We start from the raw sequence: 26,885 nt of genomic DNA on the forward strand, positions 1-26,885 counted from the left end.
GTCCATGGTACCATGATCAGGGCCAGTGGTAGCTCAGTGGTTAAGGTACTGGACTAGTAAACAGAAGGTTGCCGGTTCAAGCCCCGCCACCACCAAGTTGCCACTGTTGGGTCCCTGAGCAAGGCCCTTAACCCTCAATTGCTCATTGTGTTCCACTCACTGTGTAAGTCGCTTTGGATAAAAGCGTCTGCTAAATGCTGAAAATGTAAATGATCAGGTCTGAAAATCTAACTTGTTTTATTAAAATGAACTCCATTCAATCTGCTACAGCAGCTTCTCTGCAGCTTCTACAGATCCACTGTGAAGAGCATCCTGACAAGCTGCATCACAGGCTGGTATGGCAGCACCACTGCTGCTGAACACAAGACCCTTCAGAGAGTGGTGAAAACTGCCCAGCACATCACAGCAACTGCACTCCCAACCATACTGGTCATTTACAACAAGAGATGTGTGAGGAAAGCCATCAATATATCCTCTGACCCCACACACCCCAGCCACTTCCTGTTTCAGTCACTGCCATCTGGAAAGAGGTACCGTAACATCCGAGCCAGAACCACCAGATTTAAGAACAGTTTTTATCCATGAGCAGTTAAACTGTTCACACCTGCAATACCAGCCAGAACATGAACATACACAATACTGACTGTTACAATCCAACCCTGCACCCTAAACATTACAGTTACTTAACATATTTACACACTAAGCTCCACCAGCTCATGAAACTTTATATCTGAGCTGTATTGTAACAGAATAAAGTGTGTGTCTGTATGTACGAGGGTTCTTCAAAAAGTTTCTGCACTTTTAAAAACTGTATTTATTAAAAATATTAAAAACAAATGACATCACTTTTCTACACAGTCACCTTCTGATGCATTATTCCCAGCGTCGTACCAACTTTTTAATGCCATCAGCAAAGACAGTTTTTGGTTCAGCATGTATCCACTGATGCAGTGCTGCTTTCACTTCATCATCACATGAAAATATTCTTCCCCTTAAAGCTTCTTTGAGCGTCCAAAAAGATGAAAATCAGATGGTGCTAAATCCGGACTATAAGCGTGTCTCAGTCTTGCAAACACGAACGATTACTCCTTCTCCCACCCTCACCATTTTCAATAAAAGTTGAAAGTGCGGAAACTATTTAAAGACCTCTCGTATGTATCTATGTGTTGGAAAATACTCATAAATAAATAAGTTAGCCCTGTATAAGCTTTGACAATAGAAATTCAAACCCACAAATACAAAATTCAGCAGCAATTTTTAAAATGTACTTTGAATCATCAATTGAGTCAAAACAATTATGGCCAATTGTTTACAGTGTAGCTCCATCCAGTTCCATAATAATCTTTTGGATAACCTAAAAGGTTTAGTGTACTCTGCATTTATCTGAAAATAATTAAAGATAAGCACAAAGGATATCAGGGTAAACATCAGAGAGAAAGCCATCATCACACATAGCAGACCAGGACAGTGTAGGAGTGAGAGAAAACAGCCAAATCATTAACAATCGGGTGGTGTAGAACCCAAGACCTTCCTTTTATCAACAGCAAATCCAAAATAAAATACCAGTATAAGCTCAACCTTATCTCACCAACTTCAAACAAAGCCAGAAAGTCTGTATTTACATAAATGAGCGGTTTAGAAAGTGCTGAGAAAGTTTACACATGCGCAGAGAGAACGGTCCGAGTTTACAGGCTCAAACACCGCATGCGCAGCAGGTGGAGCCGCTGAGGCACCTCAAGCACGCTGGCTTATTATGACGTCATCTGTTGATTCTCCTGCTAAGCATCAGCTTTTCTTCTGTTTCTACATTAAGATCATCACGCTTAACACAGAAACACCTTTAACTTACACTGCACAACACCATGTCTCCTTTACTTATTTTTAATCAGGTAAGATACAAATACATGTTATTTATTCATTCTTTTTTCAATGTTTCATTATTACAAATTATTTGTTTTTAAAATTACATTAATATCTGTTTTGTTTATTACATTTCAAAAATGAAAAGAACCAATTGCATCATGACAACTTTTTTTTAATTAAAACTAGTACAGAATGAAGCTGCATTTATATGCATGAATTTAAAATCTTGCTGTGTGTGTTCATTGTCATGAGCAGAAGAATAAAGTGCATCTGATAAAAGATGATGAGGAGACTTATGTACCCCTCAACCCAGGACCTCTACTGTTTGATGTCCTTTTAGGTCTGTTCTGACCATTCAACAAGGTCCCTTAGAAAGTTTCAGGATGAGAATCATACAGAAGAGACTTTCTTCAGTCAGTCCTCTAAATATCTTGTGGTTATGTAGGAAGGCATCCTCACGTCAAGACCTCACTAATATCTGTAATAGAGATCTAAAACTTTAAACTTCTTCATTACAGGCTGCATGCTAATGCATCAAGGTAATGTAGGGTTTTCTAAAGCAGTCCTCATGGACCCTCACTCAGTTTCCAAATCTTAACTAAGTCTATCAGATTAATACAGATGGTACCAGTAACCTGATGGACTCTCCAATCTCATCCATCAGCACTTCAGTATGTGTATGAGAGTGTTGATCTTGTACAGGAAGTGATGTCATGACAGTTTACAGATTAGAGCATAAAGAAGCTGAACGAAGTGTCACCATGTAGAATCCCAGTGTGAAGATGATTGTGTTTATCTCCACTGCTATTCATCTTCATCACATCATCCAATATGTGTTTCTGATGCTGTAGAAGAGATCAGACATGATCAGATGTTTCAGTCAACTATCAGACTCAACACAATTAGAACCAGTATAAACACCAGCACACACACACACACACATCAGCTGGAACAATGTAAGAACATTTTACATGATTCATTGTTCACTGAAGAACCCTGATACAGATGAAGTTCTGCTAATGAGCAGTTCTGATTCCACAATAAGATAGACATACCACTGCATGTGTGTGTAATGTGTACATGTGTGTGTAGTGTGTGCATGTGTATGTAATGTGTACATGTGTGTGTAATGTGTACATGTGTGTGTAATGTGTGCATGTGTGTGTAATGTGTGCATGTGTGTGTAATGTGTGCATGTGTGTGTAATGTGTGCATGTGTGTGTAATGTGTACATGTGTGTGTAATGTGTTTAATGTGTGCATGAGTGTTTAATGTGTGCATGTGTGTGTATTGTGTGCATGTGTGTGTAATGTGTGCATGTGTGTGTGTAATGACTGCATGTGTGTGTGTGTAATGTGTGCATGTGTGTGTGTAATGTGTGCATGTGTGTGTGTGTGTTTAGGTGTGTATGTGTATAAATCAACAGTAACTCACTCTAGTTCCTTCAAGTTACATTGTGGATCCTCCTGTAGATCTTTAAGCAGTTTAACTCCTGATTCTCCTGGATTATTGCCGCTTAAATACAGTTCTCTCAGACGTGATGATGGATTTGATTTCAGAACTGAAGCCAGAGCAGTAAAACCTTCATCTGTAATACTGCATCTCCTCAACCTGCAGAAGAAAATCATTTAATAAAAATCATACATCATCTTCTCCCACCTCCTCCTCCATCTCCATTCAGATCCACAATCAGACATCATCACTGAGAAATCTTCAACATGTAAAACTGTTCTATTATATTAATGATAAAGTGTTTTATCTTGTGTGGGGAAAATGAGTAAAATATCAAACTCCTACACACATCAATAACAGTTTCTGTATGAATGATCTTCTGTATCTACAGTGTGAAAGTGAAGATCTTACTTCAGTATCTCCAGTTTACAGTGTGGATTCTCCAGTCCAGCAGAGAGCAGCTTCACTCCTGAATCCTTCAGTTCATTGTTACCCAGGTTCAGATGTTTCAGACTGGAGGAGTTTAAACTGAGAACTGAGGACAGAACTTCACAACTTTCTTCTGTTAAATTACAATCCCACAACCTGGAGAGAAATAATCAGATCAATCAGAGAAATGAAAGACGTCACCCTGCAGCAGTAGGTGGAATCCAAGAAGCAGATCTGATAATATTACCCAGACTGCACTGCAGATGAAGGTGAAAGCAGTTGAATTGATGATGCTGAATCAGTAACCATTCTAATATGAGTGTAAAATGTGATTTCAGACTTAAAGTGGATTCCACATATTTAAAGATTTTCAGAGTTCAAATGAGGAGTATTTAGTAGATTGTTGTTAGCTAGTAGATTATTTAGCAACAATCACACTACGACATCTACACATTCAAAACCAAAGACCCTCCCAAACACCAACCAATGAAACCTGGTATTTCAGTTCTAGTTTAATTAATGGTGTTTAACTAATTAATTATAAGAGAAAAGAGAAGGAATTAGATTACCTGCTGTTTTTGTAGTGTTTTTTTGTTTGTTTACAGTTTTAGCTTAGCTTGTTAACATAGAACAGAACAAATGAGGTTAAACACCACCACACTCCTAATGTATGGTATGGTGGTGCAGCTAGTACTGCATCATTTGTAGTTATTGTGATGTGAACACTGAGTTTTGATGTAAACGCGCTAAAAACACATGCTGCAACCAGAGCTGGATTCTGGATACATGGTATCGAATCCAGCTCTGCCTTACCGGCTCAAGGCTGAGTGGCTACATGAACAACAATTGGCCAGTTGTTCAGTTGGGGGGTGGGACAAGGGGCCGAAAGTGGGTTTCTATCTGTCAGAATGGTGCAGTTACGACTTTTGCCGGCTGATTAGAGGCGCCCACACAGAGATGAGGTATAAGTGCTCTTAGGGTGTGCCTCGCCGCATGCAACGCTAGGTGGTGCAACTTTCATCAAGGTGTGGGTGGTAAAAATGCATCCGGCTTGCTGCTCATGTTTCGGAGGGGATATGGGTTAGCTTTGATCTCCTCAGTCAGGGCAGAGTTTGGCATAGACAGAGAGAAAGCATGACACAAATTGGATAATTGGACGTGCTAAAGGGGGAGAAAAAGGGGAGAAAATGCAAAAAAAAAAACAGCATCTGTTCAGGGTTTTTTCATCCCCACAGGATGAACTGGTTAGTGTAACTGAGTCAATGATTCATGATGTATAAAACCTTGTGTTCATGAAGAATTTGATTTAGTTCCACAAATTAATTTCAGAGCATTAAACTGCCAGCTATTCAGAGCTAACATGCTAAGTCAGAGCTAAGTTGCTAACTGAACCATAAGAACTGATCATTTCTGGTTAAAATCTCTCAGTCTCAGGATCCTGAACCAGCAATAGAAGTTTTTTGGTTCTCATACTGCTGTGAAATTGATCAGAGATGAATATAAACTGGTTGCTACTGGCTTGTTGCTAAAAATGATGCCATTACCGCTTTGAATGTTGCTAACTAAAGAGCTAATCCACAACAATCATTTCACACCTGTAAAGAAACAATCATGATAGGATGTGATGATGTATGAAGACTCCAAAGAGTCCCAAACAAACCATCCTCCAAGGTTCTGCTTTTGATAAAATGAAGCTTCAGAGTGAAACAGATCTTCTGTATCTACAGTGTGAAAGTGAAGATCTTACCACAGTATCTCCAGTTTACAGTGTGGATTCTCCAGTCCAGCAGAGAGCAGCTTCACTCCTGAATCCTTCAAACTATTGTTACTCAGGTACAGATGTTTTAGACTGGAGGAGTTTAAACTGAGAACTGAGGACAGAACTTCACAACTTTCCTCTGTTAGATTACAATTCCACAACCTGGAGAGAAATAATAGATCAGCATTTTCTCTGTATTCATTACAAACACAAAACTGCAGTTTTAGCTCTGTATGTTTAAAATGTTCACTCTATACTGTAGAGCAGGAGTGCACAACATACGGCCCGCGGGCCAGATCCGGCCCGGCAAAACTCTCGATCCGGCCCGCCAAATGAAGTGCTGATGCATTTTTAAATAAATGATGCTGTCACTTTAAATTCACCGGGTAATTCCATGAACTTGCGACTGAAAATTAAATTATGTAAATACAAGTTACTTCAGCGGTACCAAGTACGAGTAAAAAAAGAAAAGTGGATCTCGAGCTTATGAAATTTAACCCTGAATGGACATACAAGTATTTTCTCATATCTGCTGTGCTTGTGACCACATTGATCAGTTGGTGTCAGAAAGACGCTGCAGTATCTCCCACTGACCAAGACATTTCTTGTAAGTACCTGATGTTATGTAACTGTATTTAGGACTGGGCGATTTTCACGATTAATTCGGTTAATTCGAATGAACGTTTTCACATGGTGTTAGAAATGTGACAATCGCGATTGTTTACATACTTTATATTTTAATTAAAATACCAACATGTCACGAGGCAGAAACTGACCAGACGCCCGCGGAATATAAATCAGGGAAAGTTTAATATTAAAAGGGCAAAAACAGGGTACAAAACCCTGCAGAGTCCAAAACCAGAGGATAAACAGACAGGCAGGAAATGGAAGACAGCAAGGATTATACACGGTAACGGTTAGATTCAGAAATAAAGACACAAACACGATCAGCAAAACTGTTTATGTGAAATCGGCCCTTGGTAAAAAGAAGTTGTGCACCCCTGCTGTAGAGTCTAATATGGAGAAACACTTTGAATTGTTTTATTTATTCATTTGTCAAATTTAATAATTTTTTTTAACTTTCTTCTGTTCACTGTATTTCAAGCAACAAATATATGTAATATTGTATCATTATTTAAAAACATTCTGATTCCACTAACTGTGGCTCTGTAATTGTGCATGAATTATAACAAAATATTTTTATTCCTGCTAGGATGTGATGACGTATGACAACTCTGAAGAGTCCAAAACAACGTCCACTAAATTCATTTTCTAGTTTAAATGCTGCTTTTAATTAGAACAGATCTTCTGTTTCTACAGTGTAAAAGTGAAGATCTTACTCCAGTATCTCCAGTTTACAGTGTGGATTCTGCAGTCCAGCAGAGAGCAGCTTCACTCCTGAATCCTTCAGTTTATTGTTATTCAGGTTCAGATGTTTCAGACTGGAGGAGTTTAAACTGAGAACTGAGGACAGAACTTCACAACTTTCCTCTGTTAGATCACACCACACCAACCTGGAGAGAAATAATCAGATCCGACTACATTGCAGATAAAATTGAAAGCAGTTGAATTAATGAATCAACCAATAGCAGGACTGCTGGACTGCTTGACTGTACTAATTTACAAAGGGGCGGAACTTCACATTTCTACACAGTCCAAAATAGTGGAAGCGCTAACTATAGCCGTGTAGCGACTGAGAACTAATACAATGTTACTCACAGATTATAAATGACAACTTGATTTCTATCTCTATCCTAAAACATAGATGAGAGTGAGTGTGTGTGTGTGTTAGTGTCACCAGAGTGTGTTTCTACTTCCTCCATGACCCTGACCAGTATGAAGTGATCCAATTATTTTATCTAAATTAAATGTACATTCCGTAATAACTCACTATTTTACTCTGTAAAGGTTTCACTCTCACTGCTGTATTTCTGCACAGCACGACTGGGAACTAATAATTATCAGGAAGCTCTACATAGAAACTGCTAATTATTACACTGCCTGGTCAAAAAAAGGTCACCACCTGGATTTAACTAAGCAAATAGGTAAGAGCATCCCATTGAATAATTACTGCATGGGTGATTATGTTTCAGCTGGCAACAAGTTATTTAACCCTAACTAATGCAATGAGTAGATTCTCATTTGTTAAACAACCATGTCGAAAGACACATCCTGTGGTTGTGGAAAATATGTTAATCTGTTTCAGAAGGGTCAAATTATTGGCATGCATCAAGCAGGGAACACATCTAAGAGAGGTTGAAGTGATGCACCCATCATGCCTAGTGCCTACCGTACAAGCCTGTGGGGGCAGTGCTATGATCTGAGGTTGCTGCAGTTGGTCACGTCTAGGTTCAGCAACGTTATGTGCCCAAAGAATGAGGTCAGCTGACTACCTGAATATACTGAACGACCAGGTTATTCCATCAATGGATTTTTTCTTCCCTGATGGCACGGGCATATTCCAAGATGACAATGCCAGGATTCATCGGGCTCAAATTGTGAAAGAGTGGTTCAGGGAGCATGAGACATCATTTTCACACATGGATTGGCCACCACAGTCCAGACCTGAACCCCACTGAGAATCTTTGGGATGTGCTGGAGAAGACTTTGCGCAGTTGTCCAAATCTCCCATCATCAATACAAGATCTTGGGGAAAAATTAATGCAACTCTGGACAGAAATAAATGCTGTGACATTGCAGAAGCTTGTGGAAACGATGCCACAGCGAATGCTGTGATAAAAGCTAAAGGCGGTCCAACGAAATATTAGAGTGTGTGACCTTTTTTTTGGCCAGGTGGTGTATTACATTTTTTTTTATTAGAGTAAAATTTATTCTTCTGAAAACATGATTACACATCAGTCAGATCAATTTACTCCATGCTAACATCCTCAGATCTCAGCAATTTTCAGCCACATTTATTTATGTGAGGATACTTTCTTTATTTGTATTATTCATTAATTTATGTAATGTGGGATTTATTTCATTTTAGTTTTTTTTTTTTACACAAAAAGGGAAATGTGCAGCATTGTTTTGCATAGTTTGTACCTGCCTAAAAATAAATTGTTATTATTTAGACAAATAAAAGATGAACACAAACACAGTATTTAAAAAAATTTTTTTTAAAGAAGTAATAAAAGGAAACTTCCATTTCGTTTAAAAAAATCAGGAAAAAAAATCATATGAAGAACTCGGTATCGTGAATCACATCGCATCTTGGGTAGAGTTTATCCCTAATCAGTATAATTAGCAGAGTGCACGTTAGTAGGTGGTGTAGAAAAAGACAGCATTATTATTTTAACGTTACTAAATTAATGTTAATTTCAGACACATTTTGAGATCAGACTGCATCACTGTAGTTTTGCAACTTCTCAGTTTCATAAATCTAATCATTAGTGTTTAAGTGATGAACTTATAAATAAAATGTCAACAAATGACTCACTCAGCTTTTCTAGAAGCTTTCACCACTGAAAGCATCTTCAGAAGACCTTCATGTGATGGATAATATTTCCTCAAATCAAACACATCCAGCTCCTGATCTGAGTTCAGCAACACAAACACCAGAGCCGACCACTGAGCAGGAGACAGACGGAGTCTATCGTCATTAACATAACCTCTTCTGGTCAGGTATTGTTGGACTTCCTTCACTAGAGAATCATCGTTCAGTTCATTCAGACAGTGGAACAGATTGATGGATTTCTCTGGAGAGGGATTCTCACTGATCCTCTCCTTGATGTACCTGACTGTTTCCTCTTTGTTGTAAGAGCTACTTCCTGTTTGTGGCAGTAGGCCTCGAAAGAGAGTCTGATTGGACTCCAGTGAGAGACCCAGGAGGAAGCGGAGGAAAAGATCCAGGTGTCCATTCTTACTCTGTAAGGCCTTGTCCACTGCACTCTTCAGAAAGTCAGACATGTTTGTATAGTTTCTAAAGATGTTAAAAAATCCAGTGTTTTGCATCACCTGCACATTTCTGTTTTTGTTGATGAAGGTGAGAAACACATATAAAGCAGCCAGAAACTCCTGAACACTCAGGTGCACAAAGCTGAAGATCTGACCCAGGTGCAGTCCAACCTCTTTTTTGAAGATTTGGGTGCAGACTCCTGAGTACACTGATGTGTTTTTGACATCAATGCCACACTCTCTCAGGTCTTCCTCATAGAAGATCAGGTTTCCTTTCTCCAGCTGTTGGAAGGCCAGTTTTCCCAGTGCCAGTATCGTCTCTCTGGTCTGGTCTGGATCAGGGTCAGATTTCCCAAGGTACTTTTGTTCCTTGTGTTTGATCTGGAAGATGAGAAAGTAAGTGAACATTTGAGTCAGAGTTTTGGGGATCTCTTTCCCCTCGGCTCCATCCAGAATTCTCTCTAGAACAGAAGCTGAAATCCAGCAGAAAACTGGAATGTGACACATGATGTAGAGGCTTCTTGATGACTTCATGTGAGTGATGATTTTACTAGCCAGGTTCTCATCACTGATCCTCTTCCTAAAGTACTCCTCTTTCTGAGGGTCACTGAACCCTCGCACCTCTGTTACCTGGTCTACACACTCAGGAGGGATCTGATTGGCTGCTCCTGATCGAGTGGTGATCCAGAGATGAGCAGAGGGAAGCAGGTTCCCCTTGATGAGGTTTGTCAGCAGCACATCCATTTTTACTGACTTTGTTATGTTACACAATCGCTCATTATTTTGAAAATCTAGAGGAAGTCGACACTCATCCAGACCATCAAAGATGAACAAAACTTTATAAGCATCACAGTCTAATGATGGCAGACCTTTCACTTCTGGGAAAAACTGATGAAGAAGTTCCATCAGACTGAGATTTTCCTGCTTCATCAAGTTCAGCTCTCTAAAAGGAAGTGGAAATATGAAGATGATGTCCTGATTTGCTTTTCCTTCAGCCCAGTCCAGAATGAACTTCTGCACTGAGACTGTTTTTCCAATTCCAGCGATTCCTTTAGTCAGCACAGTTCTGGTGGACGTGTCTTTAAAGAGGTCGTTGCATTTGATGGGAATCTCCTGTGTTGCTGGTCTCCTGGATGCTGCTTCAATCTGTTTGACCTCATGTTCATTATTGATGTTTCCACTCCAACCCTCTGTGATGTAGAGCTCTATGTAGATCTGATTCAGAAGTGCTGAGCTTCCATGCTGGGAGATTCCTTCACTGATTCTTTTACATTTCTCTCTCAGGTTGGATTTGATTTTTTTCTGATATACAGAGACTAAAAGTTCTAATAAAGAGAAGATGATGAACAATATTTTACTGCATGATCAATGAACACAGTGTATATAAATATGTAAATAAAATGCTAATAAATAATAGGTTTGTATATAAATTACTTTTTATTCATAAATATAAACCTCTATGATCATAATTGGCTTATTTGTAGAAATGTAGTGACCAATATCATAGTTAGAATGCTCATCTAATACCAAGTACCTGGTGCTCATAAAACATTATATAATAGAATCTAATGACCAATCAAAAGCCTAGATGATTCTAGAACCAAGATAAATATAGATTTTTTTTAATGTTAAAGAAGTTAATCATTTAAGTATTTAGGTCTCTTACTACTCTGCAGGGTGTTAGCGAGGTCTGTCTGGTTCATGATCTTCAGAACATTCAGTGTGATCTTTAGCGCCCCCTCACTGAAACTACTCAGATCTTCCACATCCTTCACCTCCTGCTCAGAGCATGCTGGGTAATCTTCATTCAGGAGCTTTTTGAACTTGTTTAGCTCATTCTTTAACATGCTGATGACTTTGAGCTCCAGTTCCTGTTGAGGAATTTGGAGGAACATATCATCACAATAAACACCATGAGGTAATAAAGAAAGATGAGTGATGTGACCATACAATGAATGATGTAGTTCTAACATTATACTGTACTGAAACTAGTTGTTGTGATACATTTAATATAATAACGTGTGTGGGCCACATTGTTTTATTTTACTCAGTATGTTTTGTTTACTAAATAAATAAACAGAAATTGTTTATTAAAATGTGGTTAAGTTTTAATCTGGGATTTTCCCTCTGCCTCAACCGCTCTCAACCATTAAAGTAGAAGGTTGTGTGTTTAATGAGTTTAATGAGTCCTTTTAACCCAATATGGCAAAAATAAAAAACATTCACGTACGTAAGAAGCAGAACTAAGATATTCAGAATCCAAAATCTACATATGATCTCTCACATTATTCATTTTACCAACAGCATTATTTGCATTATTATAATTACACACACACACATACAAACCTTATATATAGATTCCAGCTGATCTCTGTAAGTAACATTTAATTTCTTCTTTTGTGATCTGTAAATACAAAACACAAATAAGCAATTGTGCAGCTTTTCAGTCTTTATTATACAACATCAATACATATGCAGAGCAGTACTGAACACTAGCATGTTCCATCATTAAGTTATTGAAACATTTCCTATATTTCTATAAATGAATTGACTGGTTGAGTAAGTTTAATAAAGTTAATTTGTTTGATCAGGAGAAACTAGAAGTAAAAACACTGCACTAGAGCATGAGATTATACTGACCTCAGATCAGTAAAATCACCTCTATCTTTAAAGTGATGTGGAGGATCCATTGACTGGTCGCTCTTCATGGAGACACGGCTGGGTTCAGGTGAATCTGTTCTCGCACCCTTCATCACACTGGGGGACAATTAAAATATAAATATAAAGCAACTTCCATCATAATTCCAGCTGGAAACTTTACTAGATTTAATAAATAAAAATATATTACATTTAGAGGATTTAATACATTTATAAATATAAACACTTCCTCTTACACAGTTTGGACTGTCCCTAATTCCCCAGAATTACTACCTCAGATCAGTAGAAGAGTCTCTGAAGTGGTTTGGATGGTCCTTTGTTTGTTTATTAGGATTTTAACATCATGTTTTACACATTGGTTACATTTATGACAAGAATGGTAGGCATTACAAAAGGTTCATCACTTCACAAGGTTGTATTGAACACAGTCATGGACAATTGTGTCTCCAATTCTGTGGGAGGAAACCGGAGCCCTCGGAGGAAACCCATGCGGACACGGGGAGAACATGCAAAAAGGACCCGGACCGCCCCACCTGAGGATCGAACCCAGGACCTTCTGGATGGTCCTTTAACCAGTTACTCTTTACAAATAAATAATTATTAAAAGTTTTAAATCTTCATAATTTCAGTCATTTTAACTCATTTTTTTCTAAACTTGATTTAGTTCTGATTAGATTTCACATTGAGAAGGTTTTCAGAGCTGGGTGCTTAGATGGCTTAGGGGTCTGAGGCACTAACACATCATGAGATTATACTGACCTCAGATGAGTAGAACATCCTTCATCTTTAAATTGAGGTGGCGATCCTATTGACTGGTCGCTCTTCATGGAGACACAGCTGGGTTCAGGTGAATCTGGTCTTGTACCCTCCATCACACTGGGGTACAGGTAAAACCACATATAAATAAACTATGTAAAAAGCAGGGGGCACCTGAAAGTTTCAGTTTTTTTTAGAAACACTACAAAATATATTACAAAGTAGGGGTGTAACGATACACTCTGCTCACGATTCGATTCGATTCACGATACTGAGCTCACTGTCACGTTTTGAGCCTTTGTGTGTGCTCCTGAGGTGCCACGCCCCCCTCACCATGAGCTCACTCAGTCTCTTGATTGGCTCCCTGAGCTAATCAGCCTCAGCTGCTCCTAATCAGGGACGGTTTAAAAGGAGAGCTGAGGAACAGACTGGCGGGAGTTATTTTGCTTTGCTTTAGTGTTGACTTTGGTTTGGTGTGGTTTGGATTCGGTTTCTTGCTCAGGGTTCTAATTTCTGTTCCTAAGCTCCAGGTTGCTAAGCTAACCCTTTGTTTATTTCTCATGCTAAGCTAGCCCTTTGATTATCACTTATGCTAAACTAGCTTATACTCATGTCAAGTCATGTTAGTGGTTTATGCTCATGTCAAGTCATGTTAGTAGTTTATGCTCATGTCAAGTCATGTTAGTAGTTTATGCTCATGTCAAGTCATGTTAGTAGTTTATGTTCATGTCAAGTCATGTTAGTAGTTTATGTTCATGTCAAGTCATGTTAGTAGTTTATGCTCATGTCAACTTATGTTAGTGGTTTAGGCTCATGTCAAGTCATGTTAGTGGTTTATGCTCATGTCAAGTCATGTTAGTGGTTTATGCTCATGTCAAGTCATGTTAGTGGTTTATCCTGCCAGTTTGGGTGGCTTTATGTTCTCCAGTGGTTTCGCCAGTGACTTCGGACGCCTCTCCAGGGTCCTCACAGCTGAGTGCTGTTTCTCCAGTGTTTTCTCCAGTGACTTCGGACGCCTCTCCAGGGTCCTCACAGCTGAGTGCTGTTTCTCCAGTGTTTTCGCAAGTGACCTCGGACGCCTCTCCAGGGTCCTCACTGCTGAGTGCTGTTTCTCCAGTGTTTTCTCCAGTGACTTCGGACGCCTCTCCAGGGTCCTCACAGCTCAATGATGTTTCTCCAGTGTTTTTACAGCTTATTGCAGATGCATCTTTTCAAGGGTCAACGCAGCTGACTCCCGGAGCCTCTTCGCCAGGCTCAACGCAGCGGACTCCCGGAGCCTCTTCGCCAGGCTCAACGCAGCTGGCTCCCGAAGCCTCTTCGCCAGGCTCAACGCAGCTGGCTCCCGAAGCCTCATCGCCAGGCTCAACGCAGCTGGCTCCCGAAGCCTCTTCGCCAGGCTCAATGCAGCTGGCTCCCGAAGCCTCTTCGCCAGGCTCAACGCAGCTGGCTCCCGAAGCCTCTTCGCCAGGCTCAACGCAGCTGGCTCCCGAAACCTCTCCGCCAGGCTCCACGCAGCGGGTGACTGTTTCCTCGATGGCGCCCCCTGACGGCGCTCCTGTTTCCTCGATGGTGCCTCCCGACGGCACTTCTGTTCCTGAGTTGGTGTCCTCCGACGGCACTTCTGTTCCTGAGTTGGTGTCCTCCGACGGCACTTCTGTTCCTGAGTTTGTGCCCTTTGACGGCACTCCTGTTCCTGAGTTGGCGCCCCCTGTTGGCGCTCCTGTTCTTGAGTTGGTGCCCCCTGTTGGCGCTCCTGTTCCTGAGTTGGAGTACCCCGTCGGCGCTTCTGTTCCTGTGTTGGCGCCCCCCGACGGCGCTCCTGTTCCTGCGTTGGAGTCCCCCGATGGCGCTCCTGTTCCTGCGTTGGAGTCCCACGATGGCGCTCCTGTTCCTGCGTTGGAGTCCCCCGATGGCGCTCCTGTTCCTGTGTTGGAGTCCCCCGATGGCGCTCCTGTTCCTGTGTTGGAGTCCCCCGATGGCGCTCCTGTTCCCGAGTTGGTGCCCCCTGATGCCATGTCCGCTAAGACAGCACCCCCAGAGGGTGCTTTTGAACACTCTTTGGCTGGTTTGCCGTCAGCAGCCTGTGTTCTGACTCTTTTGTCATGCCTGCCGGAAGACATTCTTAATGACTTTGAATTTGCCCCTCAGGGACCAGGACCTCCTTGTGTGTTTTCTGTTTTGTAAAGGCACTCCGGGAGTAGTGCCTTTGGGGGGGGGGCATCTGTCACGTTTTGAGCCTTTGTGTGTGCTCCTGAGGTGCCACGCCCCCCTCACCATGAGCTCACTCAGTCTCCTGATTGGCTCCCTGAGCTAATCAGCCTCAGCTGCTCCTAATCAGGGACGGTTTAAAAGGAGAGCTGAGGAACAGACTGGCGGGAGTTATTTTGCTTTGCTTTAGTGTTGACTTTGGTTTGGTGTGGTTTGGATTCGGTTTCTTGCTCAGGGTTCTAATTTCTGTTCCTAAGCTCCAGGTTGCTAAGCTAACCCTTTGTTTATTTCTCATGCTAAGCTAGCCCTTTGATTATCACTTATGCTAAACTAGCTTATACTCATGTCAAGTCATGTTAGTGGTTTATGCTCATGTCAAGTCATGTTAGTAGTTTATGCTCATGTCAAGTCATGTTAGTAGTTTATGTTCATGTCAAGTCATGTTAGTAGTTTATGTTCATGTCAAGTCATGTTAGTAGTTTATGTTCATGTCAAGTCATGTTAGTAGTTTATGCTCATGTCAAGTCATGTTGGTAGTTTATGTTCATGTCAAGTCATGTTAGTAGTTTATGCTCATGTCAACTTATGTTAGTGGTTTAGGCTCATGTCAAGTCATGTTAGTAGTTTAGGCTCATGTCAAGTCATGTTAGTGGTTTATGCTCATGTCAAGTCATGTTAGTAGTTTATGCTCATGTCAAGTCATGTTAGTAGTTTATGCTCATGTCAAGTCATGTTAGTGGTTTATGCTCATGTCAAGTTATGTTAGTGGTTTATGCTCATGTCAAGTCATGTTAGTAGTTTATGCTCATGTCAAGTCATGTTAGTGGTTTATGCTCATGTCAAGTCATGTTAGTAGTTTATGCTCATGTCAAGTCATGGTAGATAGCACTGGTCTTTATTAATAAATATAGTAGTAGACATCTCTGCGTGTGTGTCCGCCATCTTTGTCTCGGTCCGTTTACCCAGCGTGACACTCACGATTCGATTTTCTCATGATTTTTTTTTAAGTGTAAACAGTGCAAAACAATGCACATTTTCTTGTACAGTTTTTAAACAAAAAAAAAACTTCAGTCCCTTGCAATTAAAGGTAATTACCAAGAACAGAGTACTTTACTGTAACCTAACAGGTTTACCAAATTTATGTTACTTACTGCCATCTTAAATTAAAAATCAAAGTAATCAAACAAGCTCATTGAGCTGAGCTGAGTCTTTAAACAAATTTTCTTTGTTGCTTGAACTAATGTATTAACAAATTACATGTAAAATGAATTACTAATGTAAAAAAAACATTGTGTCAAATGTTTATTATTTAAATGGCTTTATTTATATACTTAACATGGAACAGAGTGCTACAAAAAAAATTATAAAATACAAAAACAAAGACCCATCTCAATTAGACCAAAAGGTCTGATTGTGTATATTACTTGTAAATTTGCATCTAGAGTGAAAGAACACATCAACAAAGCATCACTCAACAAAATATAAATGAAAATGTGCAAAAGAAAAAGCAGCATCCAGGTGACAGTATTTGTAAGTATTTAGTGAAGATTGGCATTCAGAAAAACCGAGCTCATCTTTGAGGGGTTAATCCTGTTTCTCCTTTCTGTTATGATCTGCCCTGTTTTGGAAAAGATTCTTTCTGAGAAGACAGATGTTGCTACAATACACAGTGACATGTATAAGATGTGGGTCTCAGTGGGTCTGAACTTCTCTGTTAAAGTGTTTCCTCGTGTCCAAACTTTACTGTTTCCTGTCACTCATTTTCCTCACCTTTCCAGCGTGTAATGTCTGGCTACGTAAAGCGCAATGTAAAACTTCATCAAGTGCTCTCTTTCTTTCTTTCTCTCTCTCTCTCACTCCCTCCTGTTCATGTGCACGCTGTCCGTGTGTGTGTGTGTGTGTGTGTGTAACCCCGCCCCTCCTGCTCAGTGTAAACACACAAACGTCACCACGCATCTTGACCAATCACGTGCGGCTTTAGAGCCGGATTGTTCGCGACCGACCCATCACTAATAAATTACAGAACGCACGTGCACTCGTACAATCGCGCAGATGTCCACGATGCACATCGCTACATTTTTGCATCGCGATGCATCGTGAAACGATGTATCGTTACACCCCTATTACAAAGTAATCACACAGCTAGTTAAACTAATTACTTTTAAACTTCACTTAGTTCTGATCAGTAATCATCAGCCCATATAAAATATCTGTAGACAAAACCCAATTTACTGATTACTTATACAACCCTAAATAAAATAAAAAGTTGGGACAGCATGCAAATAATAAAAAAACACAGTTTCTTACATTGACTTTGATGTCAGCCTTAATATGTGCAACAGTATGGGGTCGTCATTGTTTCATTTTTCGTTTCAGAATTCTGCACACATTCTCTATTGGGGACAGGTCAGGACTGCAGGCAGGCCAGTCCAGTACCTGTACCCTCTTCTTCTGCAGCCATGCCTTTGTAATGTGTGCAGCATGTGGTTCTGCATTGTCTTGTTGAAAAATGCATGAATGTCCCTGGAAAAGATGACGTCTTGAAGGCAGCATATGTTGAGCTAAGATCTCCATGTACTTTTCTGCATTAATGCTGCCATCACAGAAGTGTAAATGACATTTGCCAAGGACACTGACACAAACCCATACCATGACAGACGCTGGCTTTTGGACTTGTGGCTGATAACAGTCTGGATGGTTCTTTTCATCTTTGGTCCGGAGCACACGTCGTCCATTTTTTCCAAAAAAGACCTTGAATGCTGATTCACAATACACGTTTCCACTGTGTGATGGTCCATCCTAGATGCTTCTGAGCTCAGAGAAGTTGGCGCCGCTTCAGAACATGGTTAACATAAGCCTTCTTTTTTTCCACAGTAAAGTCTTAAGTATCATTTGTGCATGTAACTCTGTATTAAAGGAAGATAAACTAATCCCTCACCCATGTGGTTATATCAGCTATTGTTGAGTGGCGGTTCTTGATGCAGTGCCATCTGAGAGATCGAAGATCACAGGCGTTCAGCTTAAGCTTGTGCTCTTGATCTTTTCACACTGAAATTCCTCCTGATTCCTTGAATTAATGATATTATGCACTGTATAGGGAGAAATATGGAAATCCCCTCCAAGCTTACTTTAAGGTTCATTGTTTTTAAACCTTTCAATAATTTTCTCACACATTTGTGGACAAACTGGAGATCCTCTGATCATCTTTGCTCATCAAAGACTCAGCCTTTCCTGGATGCTGCTTTTGTACCAAACCATGATTACGGTCACCTGTTGACATCACCTGTTTGGAATCACATCATTATTTAGTTTTGTCATCTTATTACTAGCCCTAAATTGCCCCCGTCCCAACTTTTTTGGAATGTGTTGCAGGCCTGAAATGCAGGAATGGATGTTTATTAACAAGTGAAATTAAATATTCTGGGTTTGAACTGTCTGCAATCAAATTCAGATCAAAGTAAATGTAAGGAACACTGCATTTTTATTTTATTAGCATTTTCCATACTGTCCCAACTTTTCCTGATTTGGGGTTGTATATTTTAACATATAAAGTGTTCAGAGCACAGTCCTTAGGTGGTGCAGTGGTCTAAGGCACTGACACACCATGAGATTATACTGACCTCAGATCAGTAGAACATCCTCCATCTTTAAAGTTACGTGGAGGATCAATTGACCGATCATTCTTCATGGAGACACAGCTGGGTTCAGGTGAATCTGGTCTTGTACCCTCCATCACACTGGGGTACAGGTAAAACCACACATAAAGGAACCAATAAGTGGGTTTCCATCTTCAAGCTGGAAACTTTATGGAAGATTTAATAGATATATTACATTTAGAGGATTTAATATATTTAGAAATACAAACCAAAACTTAGAGATTTTGGTTTTAGCTTGTTCAGAAAAAGCTATTTTGGTATTAGTATTTTCACTACACTACACTTATTACACAAACCAAAACCAACAACTTCATCCCATGAAGGTTTAATTATTAACACAGACGTCATGTTGGCTAATTCAGGGGTAACTAAATTTTTGAACAAACACTTCCAAAGACACGACCACTGATGTCAGTAACTTTACTCTAATCTGACCACATTTTTCAGTAACAAGTAATCTAATGAGTTACTATTTCCAATCCAGTAATCAGATTAAAGTTACTTATCCAAGTTACTGTGCGTTACTATTTTTGCAACTCGGGGAGTGACGTCTGGCCTATGCGATAATTAAGTCACGAGCTGCGTCCAAAATCGCATACTTACTGAGTATGTAATAGATTAGAGGAAGTATGCACTACTCGGCCGGTAAAGAAGTACATACTTTCAGTACAGAAGTGTGCAGTATGCACACAACACCGCTACGTACTACACGTGGGGACGTGATGACATAATATCACCATAGTTACAGACTCATTACAAACCCCACTCGCCAAAATTTTGGATATTTATCGTCTTTTTGTTATTTATTTGTCTTTAAAATTTTTATTTTATTTATCTTACTTACACTTGTGAACAGAGGACTCCGTTTTCCGCTATCTTTCTTGTTTCTTATTCCGCTTCAATCGCCTACGCAGCTCCAGTTGCATTACGGCAGCTGCTGAATGTAACTAATAAAGTAACTTGTAATCTAACTTAGTTACTTTTAAAATCAAGTAATCAATAAAGTAACTAAGTTACTTTTTAAAGGTAACTATGCCATTACTGGACACGACAAGGGACTCAGACGGCTACTGTATCTCAGCTAGCAGATAATTTAGTTCATTTAAGTCAAACCTTTATTTAAAAAAATCCATGTCTGAGTTTTAACTGCCTGCAAACTTAGCTACGATCGACAATGCTTTTTTGTTTTATACATTTACATTTTCAGCATTTAGCAGACGCCTTTATCCAAAGCGACTTACATTATAGTTACAGTATACAGTCTGAGCAATTGAGGGTTAAGGGTCTTGCTCAAGGGTCCAACAGCTGCAATCTAGCAGTGGTGGGGCTTGAACCAGCAACCCTTGGATTACTAGTCACGTGCCTTAACCACTAGGCTACGGCTTGCCCCTTATACCTAACAACTCAACCACAACTGATATGATTTTACATTCTTAAATAAATAATAAATATTATTATTACAATTTTTATATAAATATTAACAATAATATCAAACTCTTATTTGGACTTGCTCTTGTAGACTCAGTCTCAGCTATTCAGTCTAGTCCTGGACTTAACCAAAGAAATCCTGGCAGCCCTACAAAGTTTGGATTGTCCCCCAATCCCCAGAGTTACTACCTCAGATCAGTAGAAGAGTCTCTGAAGTGGTTTGGATGGTTTAACCAGTTATTCTTTACTAATAGATCATTATTAGAAGTTTTAAATCTTCATAATCTTCTCCGTCCCAACTTTTTGGGAATGTGATTGTGTGATTGTTTTCCAGGATTAAGTGTTTAGTGTAAATTAATAAATGTGTATAACATTTTTTGAAAGTGAAGATCTTACACCAGTATCTCCAGTTTACAGTGTGGATTCTTCCGTCCAGCAGAGAGCAGCTTCACTCCTGAATCCTTCAGGTTATTGTAACTCAGGTTCAGATGTTTCAGACTGGAGGAGTTTAAACTGAGAACTGAGGACAGAACTTCACAACTTTCCTCTGTTAGATTACAATCATCCAACCTGGAGAGAAATAATTAGATCAGATGCATTACAGATAAAAGTGAAAGCAGTTGAATTAATGAATTAACCAATAGCAGGACTGCTCTACTGTACTGATTTACAAAGGGGCGGAGCTTCACATTTCTACAGAGTCCAAAATAGTGGAAGTGCTAACTAGATACCCACCGATTATAAATAACAACTTGATTTCCGTCTCCATCCTAAAACATAGATGAGAGTGACTGTGTGTGTGTGTGTGTGTGTGTGTGTGTGTGTTTGTGTGTGTGTTCCTACTTCCTTGCAAGTTTTCAAGTAGCACTGGATCCACCATGGTCCTGACCAGTATGAAGTGGTCCAATCATTTTATCTAAATTAAATTTACATTCCATAATTACTCACTATTTTACTCTGTAAAGGTTTCACTCTCACTGCTGTATTTCTGCACGACTGGGAACTAATAATTATCAGAAAACTCTACATAGAAACTTCTGTCACTAACATTCAGGGTTAGAGGTACAAATACTTCTGCTCCTGCTTTCAGGTGAAATTCTATGTTCTGTATAAAACTAGTGCGCAAGTCTAAACATACTAAACCTACTCATTATGTAAACTGAGCTTTGTTTATTCAATCTGATTATTATTACAGTGTTTTCATCAGTAAAATTCATTCTCCTGAAAACATGATTACACATCAGTCAGATCAATTCACTCTATGGTAACATCCTCAGATCTCAGCAACTAGTGTACTTTACCGCTGCACCACCTGAGCACTAACAATAGTGCCTTTATTTAAAAGATTGTTTATTATTAATACAGTTCTTTCTTTAATGCTTGTTATTGTTTATTTGTCTCTTTATTACTTTATTGCATTTAGTCCGGATGTTTTTGGTTGATTTTCCACATCAGATTTTTACTAAAATTTGTAAAATTAGCAAAGGGTAAGTTAGTAGATTCTGCATAACCATCACTATTTACATAATTAACATTATTAAATTAGATGTACATTTCAGACACATTTTGAGATTGCAACACTTTAGTTCTGCACCTTCTCAGCTTCATAAATTTAATCATTAGTGTTTAAGTGATGAACCCTTGAATCAAACATTTATTAATAAATGACTCACTCAGCTTTTCTTGATTCTTTCACCACTGGCAGCATCTTCAGAAGACCTTCATGTGATGGATAATATTTCCTCAAATCAAACACATCCAGCTCCTGATCTGAGTTCAGCAACACAAACACCAGAGCCGACCACTCAGCAGGAGACAGACAGAGTTCCTCTTTATGAATGGAACCTTCTCTGTTCAGGTATTTTTGGACTTCCTGCACTAGAGAATCATCGTTCAGTTCATTCAGACAGTGGAACAGATTGATGGATTTCTCTGGAGAGGGATTCTCACTGATCTTCTCCTTGATGTACCTGACTGTTTCCTCTTCCTGTTTGTGGCAGTAGGCCTCGTAAGAGAGTCTGATTGGACTCCAGTGAGAGACCCAGGAGGAAGCGGAGGAAAAGATCCAGGTGTCCATTTTTACTCTGTAAGACCTTGTCCACTGCACTCTTAAGAAAGGCAGACATGTTTGTATAGTTTCTAAAAAAAGTTAAAAACTCTAGGATGTTTCTTCACCAGTACATTTCTGTTTTTGTTGTTGATGAAGGTGAGAAATACATATAAAGCAGCCAGAAACTCCTGAACACTCAGGTGCACAAAGCTGAAGATCTGACCCAGGTGCAGCCCAGCCTCTTTTTTGAAGATTTGGGTGCAGACCCCTTAGTACACTGATGTGTTTTTGACATTGATGCCACACTCTGTCAGGTCTTATTCATAGAATTCTTCAAGCAGCCACCACACGCTTTTTTGAAGGTTTAGGCAAACACACACGTACACGCACACAAACACTAGATCTACCTCATCTGACAGATACAATCCTGACAAAACCCCTTGTTTAAATATGAAATTTAATTCTTTCATCCTAATTCAAGCTGGAAACTTTATAGAACATTTAATACGTAAAATATATTACATTTAGAGGGTTTAATATATTTAGAAATAGAAACACTTCCTCTTTGGCCTTAACCAAAGAGGTCGTTGGCGGTCCTACACAGTTACCTACCTCAGATCAGTAGTCTCTGAAGTGGTTTGGATGGCCATTTAACCAGTTACTCTTTACAAATAAATAATTATCAAAAGTTTTAGATCTTCATAATTTCAGTCATTTTTACTCTTCTAAACTTCATTTAGTTCTGATTAGTTTTCAGATTCAGAAAGTTTTCAGAGCTTAGGTGGGCAGTGGTCTAAGGCGCTAAAACACCATGAGATTATACTAACCTTAGATCAGTAGAACATCCTCCATCTTTAAATTGAGGTGGTTGTCCCTTTGACTGCTCGCTCTTCATGGACACGAAGCTGGGTTCAGGTGAATCTGGTCTCATACCTTCCATCACACTGAGGTAAAAGTTAAACCAAACATAAATAAACTATATAAAAAGTACAGGGGGCACCTGAAAGTTTCAGTTTTTAGAGAAACAACACAAAGGATATTACAAAGCAATCAGACAGCTAGTTAACTTCACTTAGTTCTGATCAGTAATCATCAGCCCATATAAAATATCTGTATATTTTTAAATAAAATATCAGTCAAAACCCAATTCACTAATAACTTATACAACCCCAAATCAGAAAAAGGTGGGACAGAATGGAACTACACTGCAAAAAATGATTTTTTGACTTAGTAAATAGAATGAAGATTTTTAAAGTACTTTATACAAGAATATTCTAGTACAGTCTTGCTACTTAAGAATTTCACATATAATTTAGTGTGTTACTTGGTGTTTCTTTGTAACTATTTGTCATCAAATATATTAGTACATTTTATTTTAAATACCAAGTAAAATTAACTATGTTTTTTATTTCTTGGATTGAAGCTAAGAAAAAACTGAAAACTTCTAGTAAATATTAATATATGTTCCACGCATGCGCGTTGCATGGCAAGTCTCGGACATGTACAAGCTGCTGAGATTTTTGAATCTTCTCAAGTCTTCTCGAAGTTTTCCGGTTGTTGAGGATGTACTTTGGCCAAAGGGGACTGTTTTATGGTAAGTTGTCATTTTTTAAGAAATTATATTACTGTGCCAGTTAATATTATAAATATTAAAAAAGTCATTTAACTTTCTACACTATTGACTCCAAATTAGCCTCTGTTAGCATGGCAGAAATAATGTTATGTGGTTATATTAATCGTTATAACTTGTTCCACTTAATGTACGTGGGCTTAAAACGTTGGTTCTAAAATAGTTCTTTTGTCTCATGATTATGAAAGCCTGTTTTGCTACTTAAAAATAAATCTGTATGAGGCTGTATAGTCCCGGGTCTTTCAAATACAAATGTGCATTATTAGGCGACCTGTGAGTAAACCTTGAGAAAGTAAAATTGAATTTTAATATGTAACATAACATTCTGAGGTCTACATAAACTTTATAATTACTTATTTATGTTATTTTTTAATCGTTGTCTTAGGTGAAAGATGAGTTCAGGAGGATGACTACACCTGGAGCAAGTGTTTCTCTTGCACTTTTACTTGCATCTGTTTTTATTTTTTACTGCAAGTTTTCAGAAAAATGTTTGAAAGATTGATATTATTTATTTTGTCCTTACACTGTGCCACTTTTATAGTTTGTTTTCCATTTACAGTTTTTACTTTTGTGTAGCGAGTGAGACTTGAGAAAACACGCTGTTTGAAAGACATTTTGTCCACTAAACTGTAAGTAAAAATGCATTTCCATTAATTGAGCAAAACAAATAAAAAAGTTTTACAAAAATGTTGTCTGTCTGTTTTAGTGGCTTTTGTATATGGTAATAATTGATGTTGAATTGAATAATGTAAAATTATTTAGCATTTTATAATATAGCACTTTAATAATATATATAATAAAGCATTTTATAAGCCATGTTTTAATGCTTTTAGTGCTGCAATGTTTAAGTAAAATCTACTAAGATACAGCTATTAAAATATACTTGAAGCAGTGCGTAGCAAAGTAACTTTTACTGAAGAATTTCTAGTAAAATCCACATAAAAGTGTGAGTATCTTTTACTTGAATATATGGTCTGTTAAATTTACTAGCAGTTTGTACGTGGAAAAACTTTCCTAAGTTTTTTTAAGTAAATCTTACTCCACATTTTTTGCAGTGTAGCAAATAACATAAAAAGCAGAGTTACATTTACTTTGACTTTTAATTGATTGCAGACAGGATGAACCTGATATATTTCATGTTTTATCTGCTCAACTTCATTTCATTTATTAATAAACATCCATTCCTGCATTTCAGGCCTGCAACACATTCCATAAAAGTTGGCACAGTAAAGCATCTACCACTTTGTAATGTTGATGTTCCTTTTAACCACACTTAAAAGACGTTTCGACACCAAGGAGACCAAGTGATTTAATGTTTCAGCTTTTATTTTGTCTCGTTCTTCCTGCAAACACGTCTGGACGTCCCTGGAAAAGACGATGTCTTGAAGGCAGCACATGTTACTCTAAGATCTCAGTGTACTTTTCTGCATTAATGCTGCATCACAGAAGTGTAAATGACCTTTGCCAAAAGCACTGACACAGTCCCATACCATGACAGACCCTGGCTTTTGGACATATTGCTGATAACAGTCTGGCTGGATTTTTTCATCTTTGGTCCGAAGCAGACGGCGTCCATTTTTTCCAAAAAAGACCTCAAATGCTGATTCACAATACACGTTTCCACTGTGTGATGGTCCATCCTATATGCCTCAGAGCCCAGAGAAATTGGTGCCGCTTCTGGACATCGTTAACATAAGGCTTCTTTTTTGCACAGTAAAGTTTAAAGTGGCATTTGCAAAGGACTCAGACAGCTACTGTATCTCAGCTAGCAGATACTTTACTTAATTCAAGTCAAATCCTCAATTTAAACAATGCATGTCTGAGTTTTAAATGCAAACTTAACTTTGGACTTGGTCTTGAATTTGACTCTTATAGACTGTAGTCTTGGACATAACCAAAGAGCTCCTGACAGTCATACACAGTTTAAATTGTCCCCCAATCCCCAGAATTACTACCTCAGATCAGTAGAAGAGTCTCTGAAGTTGTTTATTAGGATTTTAGCATCATGTTTTACACTTTGGTTACATTCATGACAGGAACGGTAGTTACTCATTACACAAGATTTATCAGTTCACAAGGTTATATCAAACACAATCACGGACAATTTAGTGTCTCCAATTCACCTATTCACCTCACTTGCATGTTTTTGGACTGTGGGAGGAAACCCACACGTACACAGGGAGAACATGCAAACTCCACACAGAAAGGACTCGGACCGCCCCACCTGGGGATCAAACCCAAGACCTTCTTGCTGTGAGGCGACAGTGCTACCCACTTAGCCACTTAAACCAGTTATTCTTCACTAATAAATAATTATTATAAGTTTTAAATATTCATAAGTTCGGTCATTTTAACTTTTTTTCTCTATACTTCATCTAGTTCTGATTAGTTTTTAGATTTAGAAAGTTTTCAGAGCTGGGTACTTAGATGGTTCGGGGGTCTGAGGCACTAACACATCATGGGAATATACTAACCTTAGATCAGTAGAACATCCTCCATCTTTAAATTGAGGTGGTAGTCCCATTGACTGGTCACTTTTCATGGAGACACAGCTGGGTTCAGGTGAATCTGGTCTTGCACCCTCAAGCAGGGGGCACCTGAAAGTTTCAGTTTTTAGAGAAACAACACAAATGATATTACAAAGCAATCACACAGCTAGTTAAACTAGTTCTTTTTAAACTTCACTTAGTTCTGATCAGTAATCATCAGCCCATATAAAATATCTGTAGTCAAAACCCAATTTACTGATTACTTATACAACCCCAAATCAGAAAAAGTTGGGACAGTATGGAAAATGCAAATACAATAAAAACACAGAGTTTCTTACATTTACTCCAACTTAATTTCATTTATTAATAAACACCCATTCCTGCATTTCAGGCCTGCAACACATTCCAAAAAAGTTGGGACAGTAAAGGATTTACCACTTTGTAATGTTGCCATTACTTTTCACCACACTTAAAAAAACATTTTGGCACAGAGGATACCAAGTTATTTAGTGCAGGTAGGCTGCTCTAGTACCCTCTTCTTCTGCAGCCACGCCTTTGTAATGTGTGCAGCATGTGGTCTTGTTGAAAATTGTGTGGACGTCCCTGGAAA

The 26,885-nt window shown here is 38.9% G+C and overlaps 1 protein-coding gene across 5 annotated transcripts; it reads right to left on the reverse strand.

Annotated features, from left to right (window-relative positions):
* Nucleotides 1–1,895: 1,895 nt before the first annotated feature.
* On the reverse strand, nucleotides 1,896–26,343 carry LOC134328693 (NACHT, LRR and PYD domains-containing protein 12-like). 5 transcript variants are annotated; one of them, XM_063009867.1, is made up of 14 exons: nucleotides 26,261–26,343; nucleotides 22,984–23,100; nucleotides 20,503–20,676; nucleotides 18,643–18,759; nucleotides 12,818–12,934; nucleotides 12,041–12,157; nucleotides 11,747–11,804; nucleotides 11,067–11,271; nucleotides 8,943–10,725; nucleotides 6,844–7,017; nucleotides 5,492–5,665; nucleotides 3,727–3,900; nucleotides 3,298–3,474; nucleotides 1,896–2,708 (listed from the first exon to the last, which is right to left on the reverse strand). In XM_063009867.1, exons 1-14 carry the CDS (start codon nucleotides 26,326–26,328, stop codon nucleotides 2,681–2,683), a joined length of 3,483 nt encoding a protein of 1,160 aa, XP_062865937.1. In that variant the 5' UTR covers nucleotides 26,329–26,343; the 3' UTR covers nucleotides 1,896–2,680. The 5 variants fall into 5 exon arrangements, with proteins under 5 accessions (XP_062865937.1, XP_062865938.1, XP_062865941.1 ...); XM_063009868.1 differs by lacking the exons at nucleotides 22,984–23,100; nucleotides 26,261–26,343 and adding an exon at nucleotides 21,780–21,950; XM_063009871.1 differs by lacking the exons at nucleotides 20,503–20,676; nucleotides 22,984–23,100; nucleotides 26,261–26,343 and adding exons at nucleotides 17,330–17,855; nucleotides 17,961–18,305 and having other exon boundaries at nucleotides 18,643–18,715.
* Nucleotides 26,344–26,885: the final 542 nt, after the last annotated feature.

The sequence above is a fragment of the Trichomycterus rosablanca genome, chromosome 15 (genome assembly GCF_030014385.1).
Source record: "Trichomycterus rosablanca isolate fTriRos1 chromosome 15, fTriRos1.hap1, whole genome shotgun sequence".
Taxonomy (NCBI): Eukaryota; Metazoa; Chordata; class Actinopteri; order Siluriformes; family Trichomycteridae; genus Trichomycterus; species Trichomycterus rosablanca.

Excerpts from the sequence above, each read along its gene's own strand:
- LOC134328693 (XM_063009867.1), bottom strand. The coding sequence starts at position 26,328 with ATGAAAAGTGACCAGTCAATGGGACTACCACCTCAATTTAAAGATGGA. Across the intron at positions 18,760-20,502 it reads TGTAAACTGGAGATACTGGT|TGTGATGGAGGGTACAAGAC; the intron begins GTAAGATCTTCA and ends CCTGTACCCCAG. Across the intron at positions 12,935-18,642 it reads GGATGTTCTACTGATCTGAG|TGTGATGGAGGGTACAAGAC; the intron begins GTCAGTATAATC and ends CCTGTACCCCAG.